General features: G+C 46.5%; 3 protein-coding genes across 5 annotated transcripts; all 3 read right to left on the minus strand.

Annotated features, from left to right (window-relative positions):
* Nucleotides 1–404: 404 nt before the first annotated feature.
* LOC147050518 (uncharacterized) lies at nucleotides 405–4,510 on the minus strand. Its single transcript, XM_085922094.1, has 3 exons — nucleotides 1,059–4,510; nucleotides 647–853; nucleotides 405–536 (listed from the first exon to the last, which is right to left on the minus strand). The coding sequence occupies exon 1, from the start codon at nucleotides 3,941–3,943 to the stop codon at nucleotides 1,784–1,786; it is 2,160 nt and encodes a 719-aa protein (XP_085778220.1). The 5' UTR covers nucleotides 3,944–4,510; the 3' UTR covers nucleotides 405–536; nucleotides 647–853; nucleotides 1,059–1,783.
* A 10-nt stretch (nucleotides 4,511–4,520) lies between these two features.
* LOC147050519 (uncharacterized) lies at nucleotides 4,521–6,326 on the minus strand. Its single transcript, XM_085922095.1, has one exon. The coding sequence runs from the start codon at nucleotides 6,168–6,170 to the stop codon at nucleotides 4,524–4,526; it is 1,647 nt and encodes a 548-aa protein (XP_085778221.1). The 5' UTR covers nucleotides 6,171–6,326; the 3' UTR covers nucleotides 4,521–4,523.
* A 262-nt stretch (nucleotides 6,327–6,588) lies between these two features.
* apmap (adipocyte plasma membrane associated protein) lies at nucleotides 6,589–12,129 on the minus strand. 3 transcript variants are annotated; one of them, XM_085922096.1, is made up of 9 exons: nucleotides 11,786–12,129; nucleotides 11,089–11,205; nucleotides 9,600–9,715; nucleotides 9,430–9,522; nucleotides 9,002–9,118; nucleotides 8,626–8,800; nucleotides 8,425–8,559; nucleotides 7,660–7,852; nucleotides 6,589–7,592 (listed from the first exon to the last, which is right to left on the minus strand). In XM_085922096.1, exons 1-9 carry the CDS (start codon nucleotides 11,875–11,877, stop codon nucleotides 7,383–7,385), a joined length of 1,248 nt encoding a protein of 415 aa, XP_085778222.1. In that variant the 5' UTR covers nucleotides 11,878–12,129; the 3' UTR covers nucleotides 6,589–7,382. The 3 variants fall into 3 exon arrangements, with proteins under 3 accessions (XP_085778222.1, XP_085778224.1, XP_085778225.1); XM_085922098.1 differs by lacking the exon at nucleotides 11,089–11,205 and having other exon boundaries at nucleotides 11,786–12,128; XM_085922099.1 differs by lacking the exons at nucleotides 11,089–11,205; nucleotides 11,786–12,129 and adding an exon at nucleotides 10,965–11,047.
* Nucleotides 12,130–24,417: the final 12,288 nt, after the last annotated feature.

The raw sequence follows: 24,417 nt of genomic DNA on the forward strand, positions 1-24,417 counted from the left end.
AACCTTGAGCAGCTCAGCCCCCCAACATGGAGCTCGAAAGGTGATGTGGAGAGCCGGCGCTAAGAGAGAGCGGCGAATTCCGCCTTGGTCGACAAAGGACCGACTTTCTGCCGTAGGAAACGCCAGTTGCATTTTTTTTCCGCTCAAAGTCAGCTTGCAGCAAGCATGAACAATGCGGCGCACGCTGTGATGGTGTGTGTGATGCTTGGTAATTGCTGCCCGAGTCTATTTTTTTAAGTTAGAATCAAGGTGGCAGGGTGTGTACAGAATGTCTACTGAGGTGTGTGTGCTGTTTCCATTTTGAAAGCTCAAACCACAAACAACTGGCTTTCTTTACTTTAGCAAATAACACGGTTGTATTAGCAGGCTTTTCATCAGCCAGCCCAAAAATGTAAGAAACAGAGTGACATGGCTTTTGTCGCTTTATTTCATGGAATGACAGGTGTACACATACAGTTGCCCTTTTAACAAGTTGTGGATGAGCTTGAGGTCTGCGCTTTTCTAGTCAAACAGTCCACTCAGAGCTTTCCCAATTCCTGCCACAAAGAAAATAAGACAAAGTTGGAGTTGCATGGACGTCATGTGTAGTATTCACAGAATAGACAGGGCACAGCCTTGTTTTGCTAATTCACACTTGAGAACTCACCTGCTCCACTGTCATCCTGCTTCCCACCAGCCATGGACAGGACATCAGTCACGTCAAAACCTTTCTTGTCCTCCTTCTTCCCACCGACCATCTGTAGTACATCCCCCACGTCAAAACCTTTCTTGTCCTCCTGACTTTCCGCCCCTCCTCCTCCTCCTCCTCCTCCTCCTCCTCCAAGCTTGGATAGGCATTCCTCTGCAAAATCCCCTGCAAAAGAACCAGTTGACTTGTTTCCCATCAGCCCCTCGGCACTTGTTTCATTGAAAACAACACACATTTGACGAAGTGTTAGTGTTGATGCAGCGAATCAAGAGTCCTATTGTCAACCTGAAAAGATTTGTCCCACAAAGACCCTTGTGCTTCCAAGCTCAAGTTACATGGCGCATAGAGGAATGTAAGAATGTTCACTCACCCGCTTTCTCTTTAATCATGTTGACCACAACCTTTTGGCCCGTCTCGCTCTCGAACAATTTGTCCATGTTGTTGACTGATGCCGGGTGGAGCGAGGCTGCTTGGTCTTATAGCGACAGCGGTGTTAAGACCAGCAGGTGACGCCCTGCTGAGGAATCAGGTGGAGCCCTCAGGAGTCACAGGCCAAACCTGTGGTACAGGTTGTTGTGACAACCAATAAGACTTTCTTCACATGTTCTCCATACTGGCTCATCAAGCTCACGTGTCTTGACGGACACCTTTTAAGAACCAACACCCAAAAGCTGAGCAAAGAATTCCTTTCACACGGATTTCTCCTGACAGTGCTTGGGGTCCAGATAGAATCCTCATATACAGGACAAGGAGTGGAGACTTTGTCCCCAGATGAATAACATTTGTGAATGTACATGAATGTACAGTGGTCCAGATCTTCTCTGTGTCATGTACTTTTTCTTAATCTTTGTTCAAATCATAAAAAACCCACACCAAAAACTGTTACACAAGGCCAATTGTGGGCCACTCTCTGGGTCCCCAAATTTAGACACACCTTAACATGGACAAACAAAAGTAGTATATTGCTAAGTACATAAAGACCACAGAGTGAGCTCCAGAGCTATTGCAGCCTTCCCTCATGATTGCACTTTGGTGTGTTTGTGAAGACTTCATGTCTCAGCTTTGGTTCCGCAGTTGACCATGTTGTGGTCTTCCTTAAACGCCGAGACTGGCCTCGGAAACTGTTTCATCATGCGCCAGGATTTCTTTCTTGTTAGTAGAGGCACGCATACATAAGGTCTGTCGGAAAAGCCGGCGCACAGCAGAAAAGAACTTGAGTGTCCTGCGTTGCTGGTGGACTTTCAGGGCTTCTAAGTTCACCATCAGCAGCTTGAGGAGGGTGTTGTCGAAACTCAGCTCATTAGACAGAAAAGCCTCCGGCAGCTGGCGCATGCAGTCGAACTCTCGCAGGATCTCCTTGACGACAGCCTTTATCACCTTGTTGACGCTGTAAATGTCGGCCTCTGTGATGACGCACAAGCTTGGCTCCTGAAGTACCTTCTTGGACAGACGCTGGATAATCGGCAGTGTGTTGCGAGAGAAAACAACTTTTTTGTGTTTTTTTTGGATGCGTGTTAGCAGCTGGACGACAAGCACCGCCATGAGCGACGTAATCATCTCCTCTAGAACAGAGGCCGATCGGCCCGGCGTCACTTCTGAGGATGAACCTTTTGACTGGGAAGCCATCGTGTGCCTATGCAAACGCTTCTCCTCCGCAGAAGGCGGGCGGAGTGGCGACGGCCAAGCGACACGTACCACCCCGGAGGGTGGAGTCTTTGCTTGGGCGCTGTCTGTCTCCAATGCATTTTGGCTGCTCCTGCCTTCCGTGGTGATGCTCCCTTCCTGCGTGTCTGATGGGCTTTCGGACTTAGTGTTGTCTGAGTCGACGTCCTCTTTTGCTTGTGGCATCGCTGTCCCCGTAATAAGCGTGTCGATGTCGTTCAAGCAACCGTAGACCTCATCGGCGTGGTTCACTCTCGTCACTGGCTCAATTTTGAGCCAGAGGAGCAGTTGCTGCACAAACTTTGTAGAGGTGTCCTCTACCATCTTATGTAGGACTTGGATATTCTCCGGTTTTTCCTCGTCCACCTCCAGGATAAGCGGCTCTGAGAAGCGCCTCCACACAGCGTCTGACTGAATCGTGGTGCGGTTGGTGGTCATGAAATGGTAGATTTTATCTGCCAGGTCTATTGAGAATTTGTCGGCTTCGAGTCGTAGCTCGTCCACGTCTATGCTGACACCTTGGGGCGGTAGTGCCACCTTGTGGAAAACATCCTCAAGACCTGGCTGGATTCCCCGGAAGCTGAGCAGATTATCACCATCCGGTGCCGGAGTTCCTCGTCGGGACTCCTCTTCTTCCCTGCACATCCGCATGCATCGACAACGAACCTTCTGCAATTCAAATGTCAGCTGGTCAAACTTCTTTTGGCAAAAGTTCAAAAAGTTGCGTTTGCGAACAGATTCATTGCCGCTGTCGGGTGACGCGCAGGTTTCAAAGAACTTGCAGAGTTGATCCTTGATCAGCGCCAGATTGAAGTGAGGTGTAGAAGAGCGACTGCGCCCCACCTCCAACGATTTAGGGTAGTGCAGGTCGTTGATGATGGTTGTTACAATTTCTCCTGCTGTTTTCTTGAGTTCCCTATCGGTCCTGACCGACTTGTCCTCGCTGTCAGTCCATTTGCGTAGGATGTTCATCACCGCCTCTGTGGTTTCTTCACAGTTGAAAATGCACATGTTCCCGCCCTTTGAGTCACAGGGAGGTTCCTGTCTGTTCTTTTGGCGCCAGCACGGGCGGAAGCACATTGTGAACATCTTGCTCAGGTAAACCTTAAGTGCACCACAGGCTAGTTGCACCATCTTAGCCAGAACCTCTATCTTGGTGAAGGTGCCCGGGATGTAAATAAGTGGCACCAGCTGGCTGTCTGTGCTGGTGGCTGATGACAAGGTGTCATTGACCCTCTGTGAGATCTCCCTCTTGAAGAGGGAGTCCAGTTTTTGGGAGCTCTTGCTGCGCTGCTCCGGGACACTGAGTGCCGAGGCAAAGGCGGTGCTCAGTCCGCCTTCCACTTTGAGCTTCATTCTTTTCTTCTCGGCACTCTGAATGCGCTGCTTAAACTCTGGGATGATGACTCGGATGGTGTCGGCGCAGAGTTTCTGCGTGATGTCCGTGCACATGTCCGCCAGGATGACCTGCGTGGCTGAGTCGATGGTCCCTGTGGCCAGCATGCTCCACTGCGCTGGCTGGATGCGCTCAAAGTATTTCTGCACCAACGGGAGGATGACCTCCACCTTGATGCAGTAATACGCCATCTCCATTGTTGGGCTGTTGTTGACTTGTCTGTTGCCAAAGTATTGGCAGCTGCTCGGGCTCCTGCGAGTGCTTTGTCACCTTTGTGACATCACTAAGCTTTCCATCAGAGTTGACAACAACTTGTAGTTTTTGTGACCACATAGTGATGAGGTCACAAGGCTTTTTAGCACACAATCATTTCATCGTGTCATTGTGTGCTATGCAATCAATTATCTTACAACACATCTGTCATTTTGAAGAAAAGCAATGAGACTGCGATATTTACCAATAAACCATCCCTTGGATTCTGACAGCTCTTCCTGCATTGATTGTTTCTTGTTACTACATGTTGGGTTTATAGAAAAGATTTTCCTGTTGAACTCGACAGGGCAACTAACGTCCTTGGTCCTAGTTTGAATAGTGCCTGAATCTTCTGACGTCTTCATGAACCCTGCGTACCTTGACATCTTAATGGCTTCTGCCAGAACGGACTTGCTTTTCTGATTAAATACCAACACAGTTGTATATTTATGTTGCCTATATGATTTTGTTTTTCATGTCTCTTTAGTAATGTGAGGAATTGACGCGTTCTACTTGTAAAAAATCCTAGCTGCATATTTCGTCCAACACAACAAATTCTTGCCCATGTGGTGGCCCGGGGGTTCCGCTGTTGACCAACTCATCATTACCCGACGGCTGTTGTGAGGAAGCCCAAGCCAACCGCTGGGAATAACTGAGCTCGTTGCTTAAGTCCTCGTTCTCGGGCGGGGTCTTTGGCCAAGGTCCTTCCCTGTCCAGTAGACTTGCTAGCGAAAGTTTTTGCGGGATCAAGGTGCCAGTCACCAGCATGTCTATGTCGTTCAAGCAACCGTAGACTTCATTGGTGTGGGTCCCCCTCGTCACCGGCTCCAACTTGAGCCAGAGGAGTAGATGTTGCACAAACTTTGTAGAGGTGTCCTCAACCATCTTATGCAGGATCTGGATGTTCTTCGGTTTTTCCTCGTCCACCTCCAAGATGAGTAGCTCTGAGAAGCGCCTCCACACTGCAGCTGACTGGACCGCTGTTCGGTTGGTGGTCATGTAACGGTAGATTTCATCTCCCAGGTCTTGTGAGAACTTGTCAGCTTTATGTCGCAACGTGTCCACATCTATGCTAGTATCTCCGGCTGGTAGCGCCACTTTGTGGAACACGTACTCGAGACCTGAGCGGACTCCCTGGAAGCTCAACTCTTTGTCAGGCTCGGGGGTTTGCAGGACGCTGCCAGGCAGGTAAATCTCTTCTTCCCAGTGCATCTGCATGCAGCGACACCGGAGCTTCTGCAGCTCAAAGGACAACTCATTAAACCTCTCTTGGCTAAAGTTCAAAAAGTTGCGTTTGCGAGCAGATTCATTGCTCCAGTTGGCTGACATGCAGGATTCAAAGAACTCACAGAGTTGATCCTTGATCAGCCCCAGATTGAAGTGAGGCATAGAAGAGCGACTGCACCCCTCCTCTAAGCTTTCAGAGTAGTGTAGGTCATTGATGATGGTCTCCACAATGTCAGCCGCTGTTTTCTTTATTTCGCGATTTGTCCTGAGTGAGAGGGACTCGTCCTTGCTGTCAGTCCATTTGCAGAGAATTTGTTTCAGCGCCTCTGTGGTTTCTTCCTGGTTGAATACACACACATCGACGCACTTGGAGTTAAAGGGCAATTGGTGTCTATTCTTTTGCTCACAACATGGTCTGAAAGACTTTGTGTATATGGCCATCTTGCTCAGGTAAACCTTAAGCGCACCACAGGCCTGCAACACCATCTTGGCCAGAACTTCTATCTTGGTGAAAGTTCCCAGGCTGTAGACATGCGGCACTAGCTGGCGGTCCGTGGTGGTTGCTGCCGACAAAATGTGATTGACCCTCTGAGAAATCTCCCTCTTGAAGAGGGAATCCAGCTTTTGGGAACTCTTACTGGGCTGCTCCGGGACAATGAATGCCAAAGCAAAAGCGGTGCTCAGTCCGCCTTCCACTTTGAGCTTCATTCTTTTCTTCTCGGCACTCAGAACACGCTGCTTAAACTCCGGGATAATGACTCTGATGGTGTCGGTGCAGAGTTTCTGCATGATGTCCGTGCACATGTCCGCCAGGATGACCTGCGTGGCTGAGTCGATGGTCCCTGTGGCCAGCATGCTCCACTGAGCTAGCTGGATGCGTTCAAAGTATTTCTGCACCATCGGGAGGATGACGTCCGCTTTGATGGAGTAGTTGTCCATCTCCATTGTTGGGCTGTTGCCAAATTGTTAGCAGATGCTCTTGCTGTGAGTGTTTTGACACCTTTGTGATGTCTTAAAGCTTCTTATTGCCAGAGAAGACAACAATGTGCCTTTGTGACCAAATGCATACTCACAATTCTCCATGATGACGTCCCATAGGCAAACGAATTTTGAAGGATTTGGCTCTGCATGCAGTGTGTAGTGACTCTTGCTCGTTCACGGTCTAAGCGTAACACTAACTCTGCGGAACCCTGTCCAGAACATTTTATTTGCTGCTAAGAGGACAAACTACAGTGGGCTAGATGTGAAGTTTTATTTTGGAAAGTAAAAGCTGTCTCCCGGTGCCAAAATAGAGTCTGTTATGGAGTCTGTCATGTTCGACTCGATTCTTCTCGGCGGCCAACAGACTACTAATGCTAAAAGCAATGAAGCAGAAATTGATTTAATTTCATTCAGTCCAAATAATTTAGATCATCTCCCCACTGTTGACATTTGCTCACTTTTTCTGCTGAATGGTAAAAACGAAACAATTTGCGTTCCCAAGGTTTGATTTTGACGATGATTCGAAACCCTAAACCCAGCCCCTCTGCTGTTGGTAGGCCAGATAATTCATCCATTTTTGTACCGCTTTGTCCCCACGGGGGTCGCGGGCGTGCTGGAGCCTATCCTAGCGGTCATCGGGCAGTAGGCGGGGGACACCTTGAACCAGTTGCCAGCCAATCGCAGGGCACACAGAGACGAACAACCATCCGCACTCGCACTCACACCTAGGGGCAATTTGGAGTGCTCAATCGGCCTACCAAGCATGTTTTTGGGATGTGGGAGGAAACCGGAGTGCCCGGAGAAAGCCCACGCGGGCTCCGGGAGAACATGCAAACTCCACACAGGGAGGGTCGGAGGTGGAATCGAACCGGTACCCTCCTAACTGTGAGGCGGACGTGGTAACCAGTGCCCCACCGAGCCGCCGGCCAGATAATTATTTACTCTAATTTTATACACTTTTCTTCACTTAAGCCAAACAGCGTTTTTAGATTTGCATGCAATATCAAGACTAAAGAGAGCATGGAATGAGGAAATGAAAAGGTATGGAAGGAAGGCGAGTGGACAACTGAGGAAATTAAAAGGGATGGAAGGAAGACGAGTGGACAAGTATGAATAGAAAAGATTGTTAATGTGATCCCAGGCAACAAAGGACAGATGGACTTGATGACATGGCCATTATACGAGGCTCAGGTCCAGTTTTGCGAGGTAAGGTGATCGGAAGGAGCCCAAGTAAAGGCTCCCGTCATGTTCGTACGCTTCGCTCACGTACGCCGCAACCAGCCCGTCGGGGTCGTGGAAGCTTCGTGAGCAGATGCCGCCGTCGTGGAGCTCGGCCACCAGGCTGTAACGAGGGACGAACTTCATCATGGTGTCCTGGCTGAAGAGCTGTCAGGCAGAGACAAAGCTTGTCACGCGCAAGCGCTCATTTATTGGTCTGCATAGGGATGTATACCTTGAAAAGTAACTTCTTTATCCAGGGTCGCTGGGACAGGAAGTCCAACATTGAGAATCCAGGATTGAGACGCACGGCGGACATAGCCACCCAGTAGCCACCGCTCGAGCTGGGCCGGATGTTGTCAGGGAAACCGGGAAGATTGTCCACGAACGTGTCCATGCCGCCCTTGTTTAGTCCTGCCACGTGGACCCTGCCACAAAATTCAAGAGTGAGTTAGCTGGGCGTGTGCCAGAGATGGGGGCCTTGGGTCACATGACTGGAGTTCTTAAGGTGCCAATTTTACCATTGGGACTGGCTTGAATTTGCATTTGAAACTGCATTTCAATATCACGGGTGCCGTTTCTTCGAAAGAAAAGTCACTTTTGGTGGAGTGCGTACAAACCCAGATACCAACGAGTATGCGGACTACTGACGCGACCATCAAAGAAATTAGAAGACACAATGACCAAGGATCATCTCCCTTCTTTGGAGTCAAAAATTTGGTTTCTGGTCAAATGGAATGGCAACATGTCTTGTTTGCAATAAGAGACCTAATTGTAGGAAATGCCAGTGGTCTCTAAAAGTGATGGCGGTTGCTCCGAGACTAATGACCAATTCACACGGACTGCTTTCAAATTCATCGGCCAAAACGTGGCTTATCTGAATTTTTTTCTCGGCAATAATGGAATCCATCTATTTGTCAGTTTTATGTGCAGCTTGTCCGTCCTGACCGGGGTTGCATTAGTGCTGGAGCCCATTCCAACTGACTCCGACTCGCCGTACCTGCGTATTCGTGCTACGGTGGTCTCTGCCACCAGGATGGACTCCTGGTCGGGAAGCAACTGGATACCGTTGGGAAATCGCAGGTTGTCCATGACCACGCTCAGTTCTCCGCTCTGTGTGTCATACTCCAGCACCCTGACGGCAAGCAGCAGCGCGTCAGGTCAGGTGGGCTCAAAGCTTGTTGACAGCCTTTTGCCATACCGCCCATCGGCGCTGGCCTCCATGATGAGGTGAAGGTAGTTTCTGCGCTGCCACCTGCTGCTGGAGCTGGTGAAGTACACCTTCTTGCCATCCTGCGTCACCGCCAGGTCGTTGATAAACAGCAACTTCCTGCCGCCCACCTCCTGGCCGGCCGCCACCAGGCGAGTGGACTCACCTGGCAAAAAAAACAATAACGAAAACGCAGCTGCCCACTTGCCGCTGCTTCTAGCACTGGACTAATCACATCCTCCTTAGACCCAGTTCAGTGAGGGCCGTTTTATTTGCTAAACTTGAGTCACGTGGGGGAACACATTGGCATAGGAAGACAACCACCACAGTTGACAACAAAGGTATTTGACGCCAGCGGGCAGCTCACCTGTGGTGGGGTTGACCTCAAAAACCCCCAGGTAAGCATCTGCTACAAATAAAGTCCCATTGGGTCCCACTCGGATGCCCAGGGGCCTCCCGCAGGTCACTTCGTCCTGCACGGACTCTGCACACAAACACCCAAGATCACAAGATGAGACTTAGGAGCTTTTGCATTTCACTACTTCTTGTATCTTTCAGAAGTATTATTTGTTCCAAAACTTGCATCTGATGCGGTTACTGATTTGGTGTGTAGCACCTCTCATGAGAAAGGGCTCCGGTTTTCCTGACTCAAAGCAAATGCAAGTGCAAACAGACTCAGAAAACAGGCTTTCTCTGAAAACTTAGAAATGTCTTGATTTGGATAGAGAAGCGCCAGTTTCCAATTAATTTTAAAAACTGCTTTTCTTTTACAGTCGTTGTGATGCTTTGCCTCACCACAAGGAGGTTTTCCCAATCTGGCCACCGTGTGAATCCTTCGACCAATCAGCTTTACGATCCTGCCATCAGCTGTTCCGCTATAAAAAACGTCTGGATGCACACGCACGCAGCATTAGCAAGCGGCAAGTTATCTTAGCATCCAACGTTGCAATATGCGGGGTCTGGACCTCCAATGTTGGCGATTGACTCCGGTCCGGCAACGGCGTCTTCGTAGAGTCGGTGAGCAAGACGCAGCTTAGTGTTTGCTTCCCAGCAGCCCGACATGGCCGGTGGCTCCTTCAGACTATGGGACAGATGACATCGTCAGTCGCCATTCTGAAGCACGGTCGGAAGGCGCAGTGAGGAGACTTGCCCCCAATCAAACTGTTGCGTCCTCGCCGTTTTCTTGACAAGCAACCAAAAAGTGATACAAACCGTCGCACAATGCAGTGCGGCAATTTAGGGCCTCAAACGTTTCAAGAGTGGATTAGTTTGTCCGGTCATCGGATCAAACTTTTACGTTTACGTTCAGGGTCACTGGAAAAAAACATTTTTTTTCTTCTATGACTGTTCTTGTTGTTTATTTGGTAATTCTTCATGTTGAAGCAAACATTTGGCCATAGTGACATGGGAAGGAGTGACGGTGCACCGAGCAACGGACGACGTGGAAGTAGGCATTACTTCTTGACGCACTTTGGGAAGATTGCCCAACGATGTCGTTGGTGCTTTTCTAAAATGACTGCACCTGTTTGCACGTCTTGTTGGTTGACTTTGCACAGAGATTGCTTACTTGTGACACTCACAAAGTTGTACAATCAGCAGTGAAACGAGTTGAGTCATTTGATGTTGGTTTTGACACCGCGACGACTCGTCTTTATCACTTTCCCAAACCTATTTGATGTTTGATTTTGGAAGGTTGGATTGGATCGCTGGAATTTCTGTTACTTTCAAACAGATGATTTGACGTTTTAGGCTTTGGCGCTCACGGAACAAGTAGGGCTTTCTCGTTCTCCGGGCAAGCCCGGACAGCGATTACCAAATCGGGAAAGAGCCGCCGACATGGCCACCGCCTTGATGGGCTCTTTTTGTGTCAGGAGCTCGAGATGGAGACCCGTTGTTATCGCGCTGCCATATGAAGGAGCTTCGGCGGGCTCGCTTCAATGGAGGGCCAATGGAAGTCTGGCTCTTTGAATCGAAGGCCGTCCCCCACCGAGGGGCCAACATTTTCCACTGTGCTAGCAAAATGCTCGCGTGCGTCACTGTGCCGAGCTTTGTTTGAGGTCGCAAATGTTTGCAAAACATTTGCCAACAGTTGGGCTGATTGGTCTTGTTTTGCACATGTTGAAAACAAGTAGAGGCCCCGGTCTGTTCTGGGGAACTCATGTGGGTTGACCCTTGAGCGGGGCTTTTGTCCCACTTGAAACTCAAAGTGGCCATTTGCGGGGGGGATTGCTGTAACATGCGAGAGGCTCAGATATTTAGCCGCCATCTTTGAGAAATGATGACATGGAGGAGTAATCGTGTCAGAAGCACAAAACATTTGCTTCTTCTACCTCCTCTTTGGTGGAAGGAAGAGCGGCGAACCGGGAATGAGACCAATGAGATGAGCCCATTGGCTCATTGACACTTTTGGAACTATCTGGGTCCGCCGCCGGTCAAAAGGCCATGCAGACTCACACCAGGACATCAGGCTGGATGGGCGACTCCAAGAGGAGCACGATGACGAGCAGGGGCAAAAGCAGCAAGCCCCCCACGGACAGCAGCGTTGCTCGGAACACTTGTCCGCTGTACGTCCTGCAACGGAAAGCCACGTCATCACCAGCGCAACAAGAAGTCATATGCTTGCAAAAGGAAGTGACTGCACTGCAACAAGGAGGCGCATTGTTACGACAACAGGAAGTGACATCATTTACAACAACAATGGTGGCGACGGAGTTGAGTCGCTGCTGGTGGGGATGTAAATGGCAATATCACTCACAGAACTCGAAAAAACAAACCGCTGGCCCCAGAGCTTTGTGACGCCAAATAAACGTTTATGTGGAGTCAAATTCCGATTCCCAAAATTTTTTGGGAATAACCCATCGAGATGCTTGAGTGGATAGTCACTCCTGCATTTGAATATCTCGATTTGTGATGCAAGTGGACATCATTTCCTCATGGCACCCCGTGTGTGTGTGTGTGTGTGTGTGTGTGTGTGTGTGTGTGTGTGTGTGTGTGTGTGTGTGTGTGTGTGTGTGTGTGTGTGTGTGTGTGTGTGTGTGTATACATGTGTACGCCTTTAACTCTTGTTTTGCTCAAAAACGTGTCAGTCTGACAGTAAATGCCAAGCGCACGTTATTGAGTGTCATGTGTCATTGTTGTGTAGTCGCCTGACCCGTTGCCCTTGCGCACGCGATCAGCTGGGTGGTCGGTGATGACGTCATGTCTGTTTTGCCTCCGGAAGCGCAGGCCCCCCGTCTCGTTCATGCTGGAGCGCTTTGTTGATTTTATGCCGGTTTGGCTCGGTCGAGCTAGCCTCACCTCGTCTCGCCCTGGCCGTTTTTCAATTTGAAGAAGGCATAGTACGCTCTCAGACTGGCCAAGTATATCTTTCTGAGACGTACTGGCGTACGGCGAGCCTCTTCTGTGAAGTGCAACGACCGTGTACTTCACTCAATACCCCCTCCCTCCAACTCTGACGTATTACCGAGAGAGCCTCACGAAATGCATCCTGGGATATTTTCCCGGTGAAGTCTTAGGCCCCGTCCAAATATCCTGTATTACACGCCCTCTCAGCATGGGGAAGTACGCGAAAACAATGACCACTGCGCATGCGCAGATGGTCGACCATCTTTTCCGTTCATCTTGGGTTCCAGTTATCTTTGATTTACACATAACACTTTCACATCCACTCATTCAATCGTCTTCATGCACTGCATACACAACAGATTCATACTCATACGTAGTGCATATCTTGTTTTCCTGTTGGTAATGAATTGTTATTAGTGTTGTTTTCAAATAAACCATTATGATTGTCTGAACCCTTTGAGTTATTTACCTCACAGGTTGTCTGTGTTGTGGCTTGCCGTGGAGCCAGGCTTGTTAAATCAAAAAACAATTGGCTTAATTACAAGTCTATCAACACATTTGTCCTCATTTAAGTTCATACTATGAACTTCATAGTATAGATGGAAAGAAATTATGCAGTTGATTTGAAATAAAAGACAAGAAAGTGATTGTGTTGTTTTTTCTCTGTGGGTTCTTAATAACCAAACCGTATATTGAGGAAGAAGAACTTTTACTTTCTTTCAACACACTTCATCACATAAGGTCTACAGCCCGGAACATTTACGTCTCTCTCGTCCTGTACATTTTCTCCATCTTCAAAGTTAAAGTCCCAATGATCGGCACACACATATCTGGGTGTGGTGAAATTTGTCCTCAACATTTACCCCATCCCCGTGTGATTTTGATCCATCTCCCGGGGGAGAGGGGAGTAGTGAACAGCAGCGGTGCCACACTCAGGAATCATTTTGGTGATCTAACCCCCCAACTCAGGGGTGGGCAATTATTTTTTCCATGGGGCCACATGAGAAACTGAAAATATTGTGGAGGGCCGGCCAAAAGGCTGAACTCAATTCTTCATATTATTAATTGCATTTCTTTATAAAAAGCAGTAAATAACATTATTTTTGACAAGCTGGTAAGAGTATATATCATAATTAAGTAATGAAAAAGTAAGTTTTCCTTGCAAAAAATGTCAATTATTCAATCAAATTTTCCCAAAACAATGGTAAACAAAATGTGAACGTTTTTTACTATCTGTGACATTTATCCAATAAACTTAGATGCAGGCAATCAGGTAATCAATATCTCTGAAGAAAAGCATGTAATTAAATAATTAAATCACTAAAACAACATAATAAAAACACACTAAACATGCAAATAAAAATAACCACACTACAATTAAAATCATGCACAACTCAACCATAAAAACATGCCTTAAAACTTCTACCTTCTTACATTTTTAAATTCTTTTTTCTTGTTCAGTGAGAGAAATCTAGTCTCTGCTGTGCTTTAACGAGTGCATCGAAGTGAGGTTGCATGTCTGAGGTGGAGATGCGAAGCACAGCTTCCGATGTCCACGCCCTCTCAACATCAGTCACGTTGTTATATTTCTCCACGTGTTTCGTCTCGTAATGCCGACTCAAATTGTAGTCTTTAAACACGGCGATCTGCTCCCCGCAAACTAAACACACGGCTTTACCTCCGAATTCAGTAAATAAATACTTAGCAGTCCAGTTTTTGTTGAAAACCCTGCATTCGGCATCTACCTTTTTTTAGCAGCGGGCATTCCTGAGGGCTTAAGTCTTGTGACTTGCTAGCGACAATGATCCAATCATGTCTCGCACGCCTTGATATACGTATCATGTACGTGAATAAAAAACAACTTCAAAATAAAAGCAACGCAACTTCAGTCCATGCATCAAGTAAAATAAGAAAATATGTTTATTTTGTAATTTCCAATGAACCTTACACGGGCCAGTCAAAGTCAACCAAAGGGCCGTATGTAGCCCGCGGGCCGTACAATGCCCAGGTCTTCCCCAACTCCAACCCCTAATGCTGAGTGCCAAGCAGGGAGGCAATGGGTCCCATTTTTATAGTCTTTGGTATGACCCAGTCGGGGTTTGAATACACAACCTTACAGTCTCAGGGAGAAATTGTTAGGATACGGATTTTAGCTATTGATCTGACTCCAAATTGCGATCAACACTTAACACAAGTTTCTATGTCCTAATCCACACACTGGCGCACCTAACAATTTTGTGAGTTCGTTCTGTCAAAGAGAAGACCAGTAGATCAATCAGACCAAATTTACCAAATGTTTATTCCTAACAAAGCGCACTAATACAGGCCTGGGTCCCGGGTCCCTCACACTAAAACTCGTGCGTTTTTGTGACCACCAAAAGACGACACATTCTTCCGGGTTGCCCAGTTTTAAAGAAACACAATATGAAAATTAAAGCATGCAAAATATTGTGTGATGATTGGTCGATGGTCATCTCCTCCCCGTCGAGGTGTCATCACTGTGGTCAGGAGTTGGGGATTTTCCTCTCGAAGCCCAACCACCTGGACGTGGTATTGTTCTTTGTTCTCGCTCCTCACCGACCTCGAGGTGTTATCGTCTGGTACTCCCTTCGTTCCGTACCGTCCCGTACTCCCTTCCTGGGCCTGTTCCATAACTCTTAGAAGAAACAAGTTCATGCAGTGTGCCTGCACATTCCTCACCCCCACCAATCCACACAAGCACTCCAATACTAGATATTATATTGATATGATTATATGTTTAACACAACCTTGAAAAATATGTTTGCTAACCGCTGAAAGCACATTTCCCTTTATTCCCTCTCATGACCTCATTTATGAGGTCATCACCCGCGACTCTAGCAAATATCTACCAGTGCGCTATCGGTCCTTTCTTCCTCCCGCGGCTCATGTTGAGCCACCAGGGTATATTGGCCCATCGGTGGCAACGGGCCAACGGTTTTCTCGATCAACCGGACAGTGAGTGATCTAATACATGGAACACAACAACAACCGCATAACATCATAATTGTAGTAAAAATAGCCACAGCAACAAGCACAGACATGATGAGCCCTTTCCAGTTTCCAAACGTTTTCATCCAATCAAACCAAATATCGGTGTGTACACCTGAATGATCTTTCATCTTTTTATTCAGTGTCCTTAGTCCTTCCAACGCCTTGGTCAGTCGTCCCCCTGGTGCCGTGTTGTTTGGGATGAAAGTACAACATGCATCACCAAACATTCCACACACACCATGTTCCTTAGCCAATAGCATGTCCAACGCAATTCTATTTTGGAACGCCATTAATGACGTTGCGGCCAATTGTTCATGAACTGCGGCAAATGATTCAGCTGTATAATTACCAAGTCGTTGGACATTGTAATGAACGTAATTAATACGGTCTACATTTTTATTGGGGGTGATCCATAGGAAGATACTTTCGAATCCCGAGGCCACTTGATTAACGAGTTTATACTCATCTGGTACACCTCGGGGCACTCCTATAGCGTCAATATATGTTGGATCGTCGTCGCTCAACCACGGGGGCAAAACGTCTCTTTTGGCTCGCTTCAGGAGCTCCGTCAATGGGGACTCCAGGTCCCAATTGAGATTCTGTATTTCAATGGGGACAACCACCACAGGCATTATCAAAGACACGAGGGCACAGATACCTGATGCATTCTTCGGCAAGCGATCATATAATTTGTCATCACCACACCACAACCAGATGTCTGCACGAGAGAGAGGAGAGGTTACAGTCAGTGACAAATTGAATTTGCACCATGTGGAATCTATTGTCCCAATACTTATGCCGGTCCCCTTTAACTTTAAACATGTCATATTTTGTTGAGTCACATGGTTGTCAAAAACGGGCTTTCTTTTTTAGTGAATAATTGTATGCCGTGACTCTCCAATGCCCTCTCAACCAAGGACAAACCAAACTCATTCCCTAAGCATTGAAAAACCATAAATAAAATAAAACAACCAAATTTTTCCATATGTTAACTTCTTTTGTCCATGACATGAAGCAACTACAAACCGTCCATCCTCTTTACATTGGTGAATACATGTCCCTTCTCTGTCTGGTGGGGCTAAATCCAATATTTCCCTTACCTGTTCAATTTGCTTCTTCCACACCCTTCTCTGGTACTTTTCCAATTTGTCCTGTAACGTTTGGTTTGTCTCTGTCCAATTAAACAACGTGACTTACGTTTGCCAATTTCCGCTGTCACATCTCTGTCTCAAACCTCCCTGTTCCTCTCGTGAGAGCTCTTCTGTTGTGTTCACCTCAGCCTCAAAAACTACTTTTCCTCTGCATCAATATTGTCTATAGGTGGGTGAAATTTGAATCTGGGACGTTTTCTGCTGGATAGTCTCATCAATTGTCATCAATGTCCACACAAAAAGACAACTTACTAAAAATAGCACAACTAAAATTAATTCTGAAAAATCCGAAAAACCTTTCGAGCCCTCCCCTTTACTTTTCCGTATTGCTGCTCCTTCTCCTTCTGTCTCCCCCCTTTGGCCGGGTCCGGGACACGGCCAAACAAGAATACCTTCATCCTGACGGAACAAACTCTGGGGCCCGACGTAGGTGTGAGTAGTGATACCACCGGCGTCCTTTGAAGTCGCTCTGGGCCGCATGAGACGTCCTGGCCAAGACACGAAATGGGGCCCTTCCACCTGGGCTCCGTCCACTTTCTGGAGATGACTCTGACGTAGACGTGTACATGTGAGCTGTTTCTCCACCGACACGCCTTCCTCCGCCGCAGCGGTTTTCTCTCCAATCTGTGCAGAAACACTGGACACCAAAGCAGACAAATAGGACCCTTATGCTGTATGAGACCAATTTGGTACCGTAACATCCTCCGGTGGGACGAGTGTCGTTGCTGGTCCCGGCATTAGACGACCTGTCATCAATTCAAACGGTGCAAATCCAGTGTGCCTGTTAACAGATTGCCGCACAGACAACAAGGCAAGCGGAATCGCTTGGAGCCAATTCATTCTCATTTGAGCAATAATTTTGGCCAGTTTTTTCCTTCAACGTCCGGTTCATTCGTTCAACTTTGCCCTGGCTCTGAGGATGGTAGACACAGCCGAATCGATGCTTCAAACGCAAAATTGATTCCACCTTGGCCAAGGCTTTGTTGTTAAAGTGTGTACCATTGTCAGAGCGGATCAGGGCGGGAAAACCATGCGTGGGGATGTAATGGGTGATCAAAGCCTTGATCACAGCAGCAGAATCTTCTTTCGAGCACGGATATGCCTCAGGCCAGCCTGAGTAAGCGTCAACCAACACAAGCAAAAAGCGTTTCCCATTCACTCTTGTATACATGTCGGTGAAATCAATGATCACCTCGGCCCCCGGCCACGGGGTCGGCTGAAACAGGCCGGGCTTAGGCTTCAACGTAGGACGCAAACAGGAGTCTGGGTGTTCCCCGTCCAGATTACTGGACCGCGGAACACCAACATCATCTCCAGCAATCCTGTCTGCCATGGGTTGTTTAATTTGGTATGCATGCTGAGACCTAGACCAGTACAAATTAGGAATGTGAGTTTTCCGCCAATCGGTCTGTTGCAACAACTGCTTGACCATTGAGCCCAATTGTATGGCCTTGTGTCCTGGGGCAATAGCTAGGGAAATGTGTGGCACCCCTTTCTCTGTCATTTTGAACCACTGCATTTGTTCATGTGTCAGTTCAGTTGCCGCTGCAACTCCCTCTTTACCAATCAAAATGCGTGATGAAGTTAAATCCCACATGTGCCCTTCAATTTCTTCAAACAAATCCCGATATACATCATCACTTTTTCGGTCATAATATAGAGTGCAATGCAAAGGATCAACAGGTGGGTGGTATGGCGTCAGTGAGCAGATCCAGGGTTTCCACAGTAGGTAGGTCGAGAACACACCACCACCAGCAGGGGTCTCTGGCTCCAGCCATGTTGTTGTATTTGTTGTGAGCACTGGATGCTGACACCATCTGGAAATTGAATAATAACTCCCTCTGGCCCAACAGCTGACAACAAGTCCCTCCCCATCAAATTGATCGGAGTGTCTGTGGAATGGATGTATTTGTGCCACAGTCTACACCCCGTCCGGGTGATCACAGTTTCAAGTGGTTTGGTAAAAGGCAGAGTTTGTGGTTTTCCCGAGAAGCCGACTAAAGTTGTTGTTTTCTTTGACGGTGAGGATACAGGAAGGGCAGTGTTTATTGATGAATAAGCTGCTCCTGTGTCCACCAGCATCTGCACAGGTTTTCCCTCCACTGTCACATGAAGCATTGACTCCGCTGGGCCACTGCTTCTCTTGCTCCCCGGGCTGCCCTATTCAAATTGTCCACACCAGAGATCATCATGTTGGTAGTACTGACCTCCGTGTGTTTGTGGCTGTTGCCAGGGCCGTTCACCAGACGGAGCTGTTCCTGCTTGTTGCATCGGCGCCTCAGGTTGATGTGTCGGGCCTCCGGCTGGGCGGGCGGCTCCGTGCGGTCGATACTGCGGGCATTCTCTTGCCCAGTGATCGGTTTTGCCGCAGATGAAGCATGCGTTGGGCGAATGGTTTTTGTATGTCGCCCTCCCCGGGTAAGCAGGTGCACCCTCCCCGGCCTCTGTATCCGCCCCGGAACTGGCCCCTTCCGCGTCCCACCACCTGAGGAGCCTGTGACATTTGCATTTCCTTTTTCTGTGATTTAGACTGTTTAGCTTCACCATGCATTTTTGCCAACTATAATTTCAACAACTGTTTGAATAATGCGTCTGTCTCGTTATCAACTTTAGCTTGTGACTCAGTAAACATTCTGCAGTGATGCAAAAGATGACGTTTAAATTGTTCCTCGGCACAAACCAGAATGTCAGGGTCTGACATTAGCTGCTTCTTCACATCTGGCGGAAGTCCATCCACCAGCGCCGTCCAGAAGAGCACCTCTGCCCCGTGCGTGAGAGTCGGATGGCGACCTGTGGTTTCAATCCAACTCTCCACACATGTTACATAATGTTGGGCAGGTGACATTTTCACATCATAAGGAAACATAGTGGGGGCCAAATCGGTGGGTTGTGGGAAAGTCATTTTAATGTTTTCAAACTACTCCTGCTACTGCTACTTGTGGCAAGGGCACCTCCCTCCCCAGTCTCGCTGTGAACGCTCTTTCTGTCTCCACTTGCTCTTCACGTCTTGTCTCACTTTTCCGTTACCCATTTTAACATCTGCGCTTCCTGTCTACGCTGCTCATCAACTTGATCAACTTTCTTCTTTAGCTCCTCGTTCTCGGCACTAAGTCTATGCCAGCTTTCTCTACCTCCTCTGCTTTTCTCACATTAACAACACTTTCTACGGGCAGTTTCTTCTGAGTGGCAAACAAAGCTGTTGCAGCTGTTGCCATATTGTGCAAAGAGCGTCGCTCTTCCTCTCTCTCCCTAATGTGCTTCTCGAGCACCTTGCGCTCACGCCAGCCGGCCCCTTTCTGCTTGTCTTCTAAGGAGAGCTTTCTTTTCAGCACCTGACTCTCTTTTTGCTGCAATTGCCGTGAGAAACGTTCCATGTCCCAAATTGTTGAAAAACTCTGAAACAATTTGTCAGCTTCCAATTTCGCGAAGACTTTCGTCTCACACGCTCCTTTGCCACTTTCTTTCTGTCAATGCCACTCACAATTTACGCTACCACATTGCATACATTCTTTCAATCTCACTCCATTCATTCCTCTCAGCGCACACACACCTCTCATCACACACACTATCTCACTCCATTCATTCCTCTCAGCACACGCACTCCTCTCATCACACACACTATCTCACACACACTCCTATCAATTTGGGGCATTTTGGATGTTTTAGCGGTCTGATCTCTCACAGAAGGAACTGTTACCACCGGATGTTTTCGGGAAAGCCTCACAGTTCCCAGGATCTCAAAAAAACCTGGCTATTTGAATACGCTCGTCAACGTACCCTTGTCCGCCACGACTAGGCTAGGTCCCGGACCTATTCGTAATACGCGTAAGTCCCTGACTTTACCGTACACGTCACACACGTAAGTTCCAAACTTATTCGCCGTATGTATCTCTTGCACACTTTATTTGATCTGAACAACAGTCTCCTCTTAAATTTCCTCTTTCAATTTGCAGAATTTCGACTTATAGTAACAGGTATTCTGCTTACCTTATCAGTGATGAGCGCTCAGGGTTGAGGAGACGTTGTACCAGCTCAACGTTGTGCACTTTATTCCCAAACGGTTCGCCGACCGAGAGACAGCGTCCCAGACGCTGTCCGGTGTCCTGGATACAGACCACGAATTGCCAATTACCCTTCTCTTGACATCACGTCGGGGTCACCAAGAAATTGTTAGGATACGGATTTTAGCTATTGATCTGACTCCAAATTGCGATCAACACTTAACACAAGTTTCTATGTCCTAATCCACACACTGGCGCACCTAACAATTTTGCGAGTTCGTTCTGTCAAAGAGAAGACCAGTAGATCAATCAGACCAAATTTACCAAATGTTTATTCCTAACAAAGCGCACTAATACAGGCCTGGGTCCCGGGTCCCTCACACTAAAACTCGTGCGTTTTTGTGACCACCAAAAGACGACACATTCTTCCGGGTTGCCCAGTTTTAAAGAAACACAATATGAATATTAAAGCATGCAAAATATTGTGTGATGATTGGTCGATGGTCATCTCCTCCCCGTCGAGGTGTCATCACTGTGGTCAGGAGTTGGGGATTTTCCTCTCGAAGCCCAACCACCTGGACGTGGTATTGTTCTTTGTTCTCGCTCCTCACCGACCTCGAGGTGTTATCGTCTGGTACTCCCTTCGTTCCGTACCGTCCCGTACTCCCTTCCTGGGCCTGTTCCATAACTCTTAGAAGAAACAAGTTCATGCAGTGTGCCTGCACATTCCTCACCCCCACCAATCCACACAAGCACTCCAATACTAGATATTATATTGATATGATTATATGTTTAACACAACCTTGAAAAATATGTTTGCTAACCGCTGAAAGCACATTTCCCTTTAGGGAGGACACTCTACCACTCGGCCACTGAGCAGATGCGCACTCTGCTGTCTGGAGGTTCATGTTACATTTACATAAACAATGATAGGATATTTCAGTGATAACATAGTTGTTGACTGAAGCAGCAAAGAAGAGAGAGACGTCATGAGAGGAAATTGCTGCTTGATGCGCAAGTTTGAATGTGCTATTTCATCGATGTAACATTTAACCATATGATCGTAGCATAGGCTATAGTTGTGAATTTAGGTAGGGATGAAATCTTATTTTCATTTAGGTGCAATTCAACAGGAGAAAGAAATGACTTGGAAGCAACTTAAAATGAAACAAAAACAGTCAAAAAGGTAGGGCATGTTTTGCTAGGCTTTGATTGCCCGTCACTTAGATTTTTATTTTAAATGGAGTCACGCTATTAAACAAGATCAGTATTAATTCAAACTAAAATAGTAATTCTGTGGCGACTTCAAATAATTTAAACCCCAAACAAAATATTTTCCAGCACCCTCTCAGTTAATTCTACACTTTGTGGATTAATACTTGACACAAATGCAATTGTGTTTTATACTTTTTGTAGTCATTCAAAATGTGACGCTGCACTGCGAGCATTTTGACGTCTAATAGACGTCTATTAGACGTCTATATGCTAACCATACGTCTCGGCTAAAACACGGCCAAAAGTCGTCTAAAAGTGTAACAAATATAGACGTCTATGCCATATAGACGTCTATAGCATATGCTATGCTATGACGTCTTTTAGATGTCTTTTAGACGTCTATGGGATAGACGTCTATATGTGAAAGTTCTTTTTATACGTTTATTGACCCTGTCAGCCATAGACGTCTATTAGAAGTCCGGTCTCATAAAGACCTAATTTAGATGTCTAAAACTGGTTACGGTATAGACCTAAAACAGACGTCTAAATTGTAAACATTAAATATGATCATATTTCAAAATGTTAAAGTCTGAACCAGCTGTAAATTGCATTAAAAAATGTACAGAAGTTGTTTGGATTTGTGTTTAACAAGCATATCGATCCGTACATGTGAATTTGTTATTTCTGTAACCTGATATAGACGTCTATTTTAGGTTATTTTATAGCCGTCTAAATTACGTATATATATATATATATATATATATATATATATATATATATATATATATATATATATATATATATATATATATATATATATATATATATTTATATATATATATATAGACCTAAAATAGACATCTAAATTAGGTTATTTTAGGTTATTTTATAGACATCTAAATTAGGTCTATATCTAGACCTAAAATAAACGTCTAAATTAGGTAATATTCGTGTTTTTATAGGCGTCTCGTGGCACACTGGTTAGCACGACCGCCTTACAGTTAGGAGGGCGCAGGTTCTATCCCACCAACGGCCCTCCCTGAGTGGAGTTTGCATGTTCTCCCCAGGCCCGCGTGGGTTTTCTCCGGCCACTCCGGTTTCCTCCCACATCCCAAAAACATGCTTGGTAGGCCAATTGAGCATTCCAAATTGTCGCTGCGGTTGTTTACATAAACGACAAAGAATTCGATGACGAAGGGCCCCACGTTTGAAGTATTTAATGAATTGGAGTGACACAAGGCTTGAAAAACGTATTTATGTTATTTGATATATTTTATTTCGTGTAGCAACTTGTATATATTTTTATCGTTACATTCAGAAGTTGTTGGCTTGTTGAACTCTTGTTTTGTTAAATAAAGAGCCATTTACCATACCCACGTCTTTCCTGCTACTTTGTTAACGCTACAATATAGTTGTATATATATATATATATATATATATATAGATCTGTGCGGCGCTCGCGCTGCGTTGTTGACATAAAGAATGAGGAATTTGATCGATGGATTTAATGATTTGGAGTGACACAGATGGTATGATAATATTGTTGTAATATGATAGTTATTTGAAATATACTTTATATATATGCATAAAGTATACGCGGCATTGTTTACATAAAGCAAGATCGATGGATTTAATGAATTGGAGTGACACAGATGGTTTGATAAACGTGTTATTTATGTAATACTTGAATAACTCTGAATGTTACGTCAGGCCCATTCTCAGCTGCTCGTTTGTGTATATGTCACGTTAGCATACCGTATCGTTTAGAATGTTGTTGCTGGTTCATGCCTTTTTTTGGTGTTGGATTTTGACAAATAAATTTGCCCCAAAAGTGTGTGTGTGTGGTGTGTGTGTGTGTGTGTGTGTGTGTGTGTGTGTGTGTGTGTGTGTGTGTGTGTGTGTGTGTGTGTGTGTGTGTGTGTGTGTGTGCGTGTGTGTGTGTGTGAAGGAAGTAGGGTGGGCTAGCCAGTCTACACCGAGTGTTTACAAGCAATCCCGAAACGAAAATACGTGTTCACGGAGGAGGTGAATAAAAAATTCCAGTGCTTTCGCCAGGGTCGTGATCCTTATGAAGCTGAGTGCTTGACATGTAAGGCAAGCACGTACGTGTCTGTGGCAAATTAAGGTGCCAACGACCTGCAGGCACACATAAATTCATCCAACCGCACAAAAGCAGTGAGGGGCGAGAACTCACTGGCTTTGGATGCAAAGTCATGGATTTCTTTGTGATGAAGCCCGAGAGTGTAGCCGTCACTCCAGCAGAAGGTAGCTATGCTTTTCAAACAGTTAAGCCCCATGAAAGGTACAGGTCAATGGACTGCACATCTGGCTTGTTAAGGAAGATTTTCACAGACTGCCCATCAGCTCAAACATTTTCACGTGTACCACTATAAAACTAAAAAATTTCAGTGTACATTTGTTTTTGTTAGTGTAAATATGTCTGTCTCCTGTTGATCCGGAAGCTGGTGATCCACTGACAGATGGAGGTAGTCACCGCGAGCTGGACGAGCTTCTGTTGGAGGATGATGGGAGTGGCGGTGTTGAACGCCGAACTGAAGTCCAAACAGGATCCTGGCATACGTTCCTGGTGTGTCTAGGTGATGCAGGATGTAGTGCAGTCCCATGTTGACCGGATCATCCACCACCCAATCACCAAATGATTCCGGAGCGCGGCACCGCCGCTGCTCACTGCTCCCCTCTCCCCCAGGGGATGGATCAAAATCACATGGGGGTTGTTAGGGATGTTCTGACTCTAACATATTTTGCAAGAACCACACGAGAGACAGTATGCCCTTTGAACACTTGCAAGTGGAGAATTTGTTCGTTACTGTAGATACAGCAATGTCCGAACAAAGTCTGCCTTTGCATTCTTGCAAGAGTGTATTTATTGAGAGAAGAAGGGTGGGGGTGAGAGTGACAAAGGTGGGGGTGACAATTTACATGTGTGGTGGTCACCACAGACAATGGTTGACCACTTCAGAGGGTCCCAGTTTATTGTTTTATGAGGTCGTGGAAATAAAACCTAGTGGAGCCTTCCAGATGACTAACTAAACAACACA

Source organism: Syngnathus leptorhynchus, chromosome 10, assembly GCF_054491065.1.
Source record: "Syngnathus leptorhynchus isolate UIUO chromosome 10, UIUO_Slep, whole genome shotgun sequence".
Lineage (NCBI taxonomy): Eukaryota > Metazoa > Chordata > Actinopteri > Syngnathiformes > Syngnathidae > Syngnathus > Syngnathus leptorhynchus.

Coding starts and splice junctions, on each gene's coding strand:
- LOC147050518 (XM_085922094.1), bottom strand. CDS start 3,943: ATGGAGATGGCGTATTACTGCATCAAGGTGGAGGTCATCCTCCCGTTG.
- LOC147050519 (XM_085922095.1), bottom strand. CDS start 6,170: ATGGAGATGGACAACTACTCCATCAAAGCGGACGTCATCCTCCCGATG.
- apmap (XM_085922096.1), bottom strand. CDS start 11,877: ATGAACGAGACGGGGGGCCTGCGCTTCCGGAGGCAAAACAGACATGAC. Junction 9,716..11,088: donor ATCCAGCCTGATGTCCTGGT/GTGAGTCTGCAT, acceptor TCTGTCCCATAG/TCTGAAGGAGCCACCGGCCA. Junction 8,560..8,625: donor GAGGCCAGCGCCGATGGGCG/GTATGGCAAAAG, acceptor GCTTGCCGTCAG/GGTGCTGGAGTATGACACAC.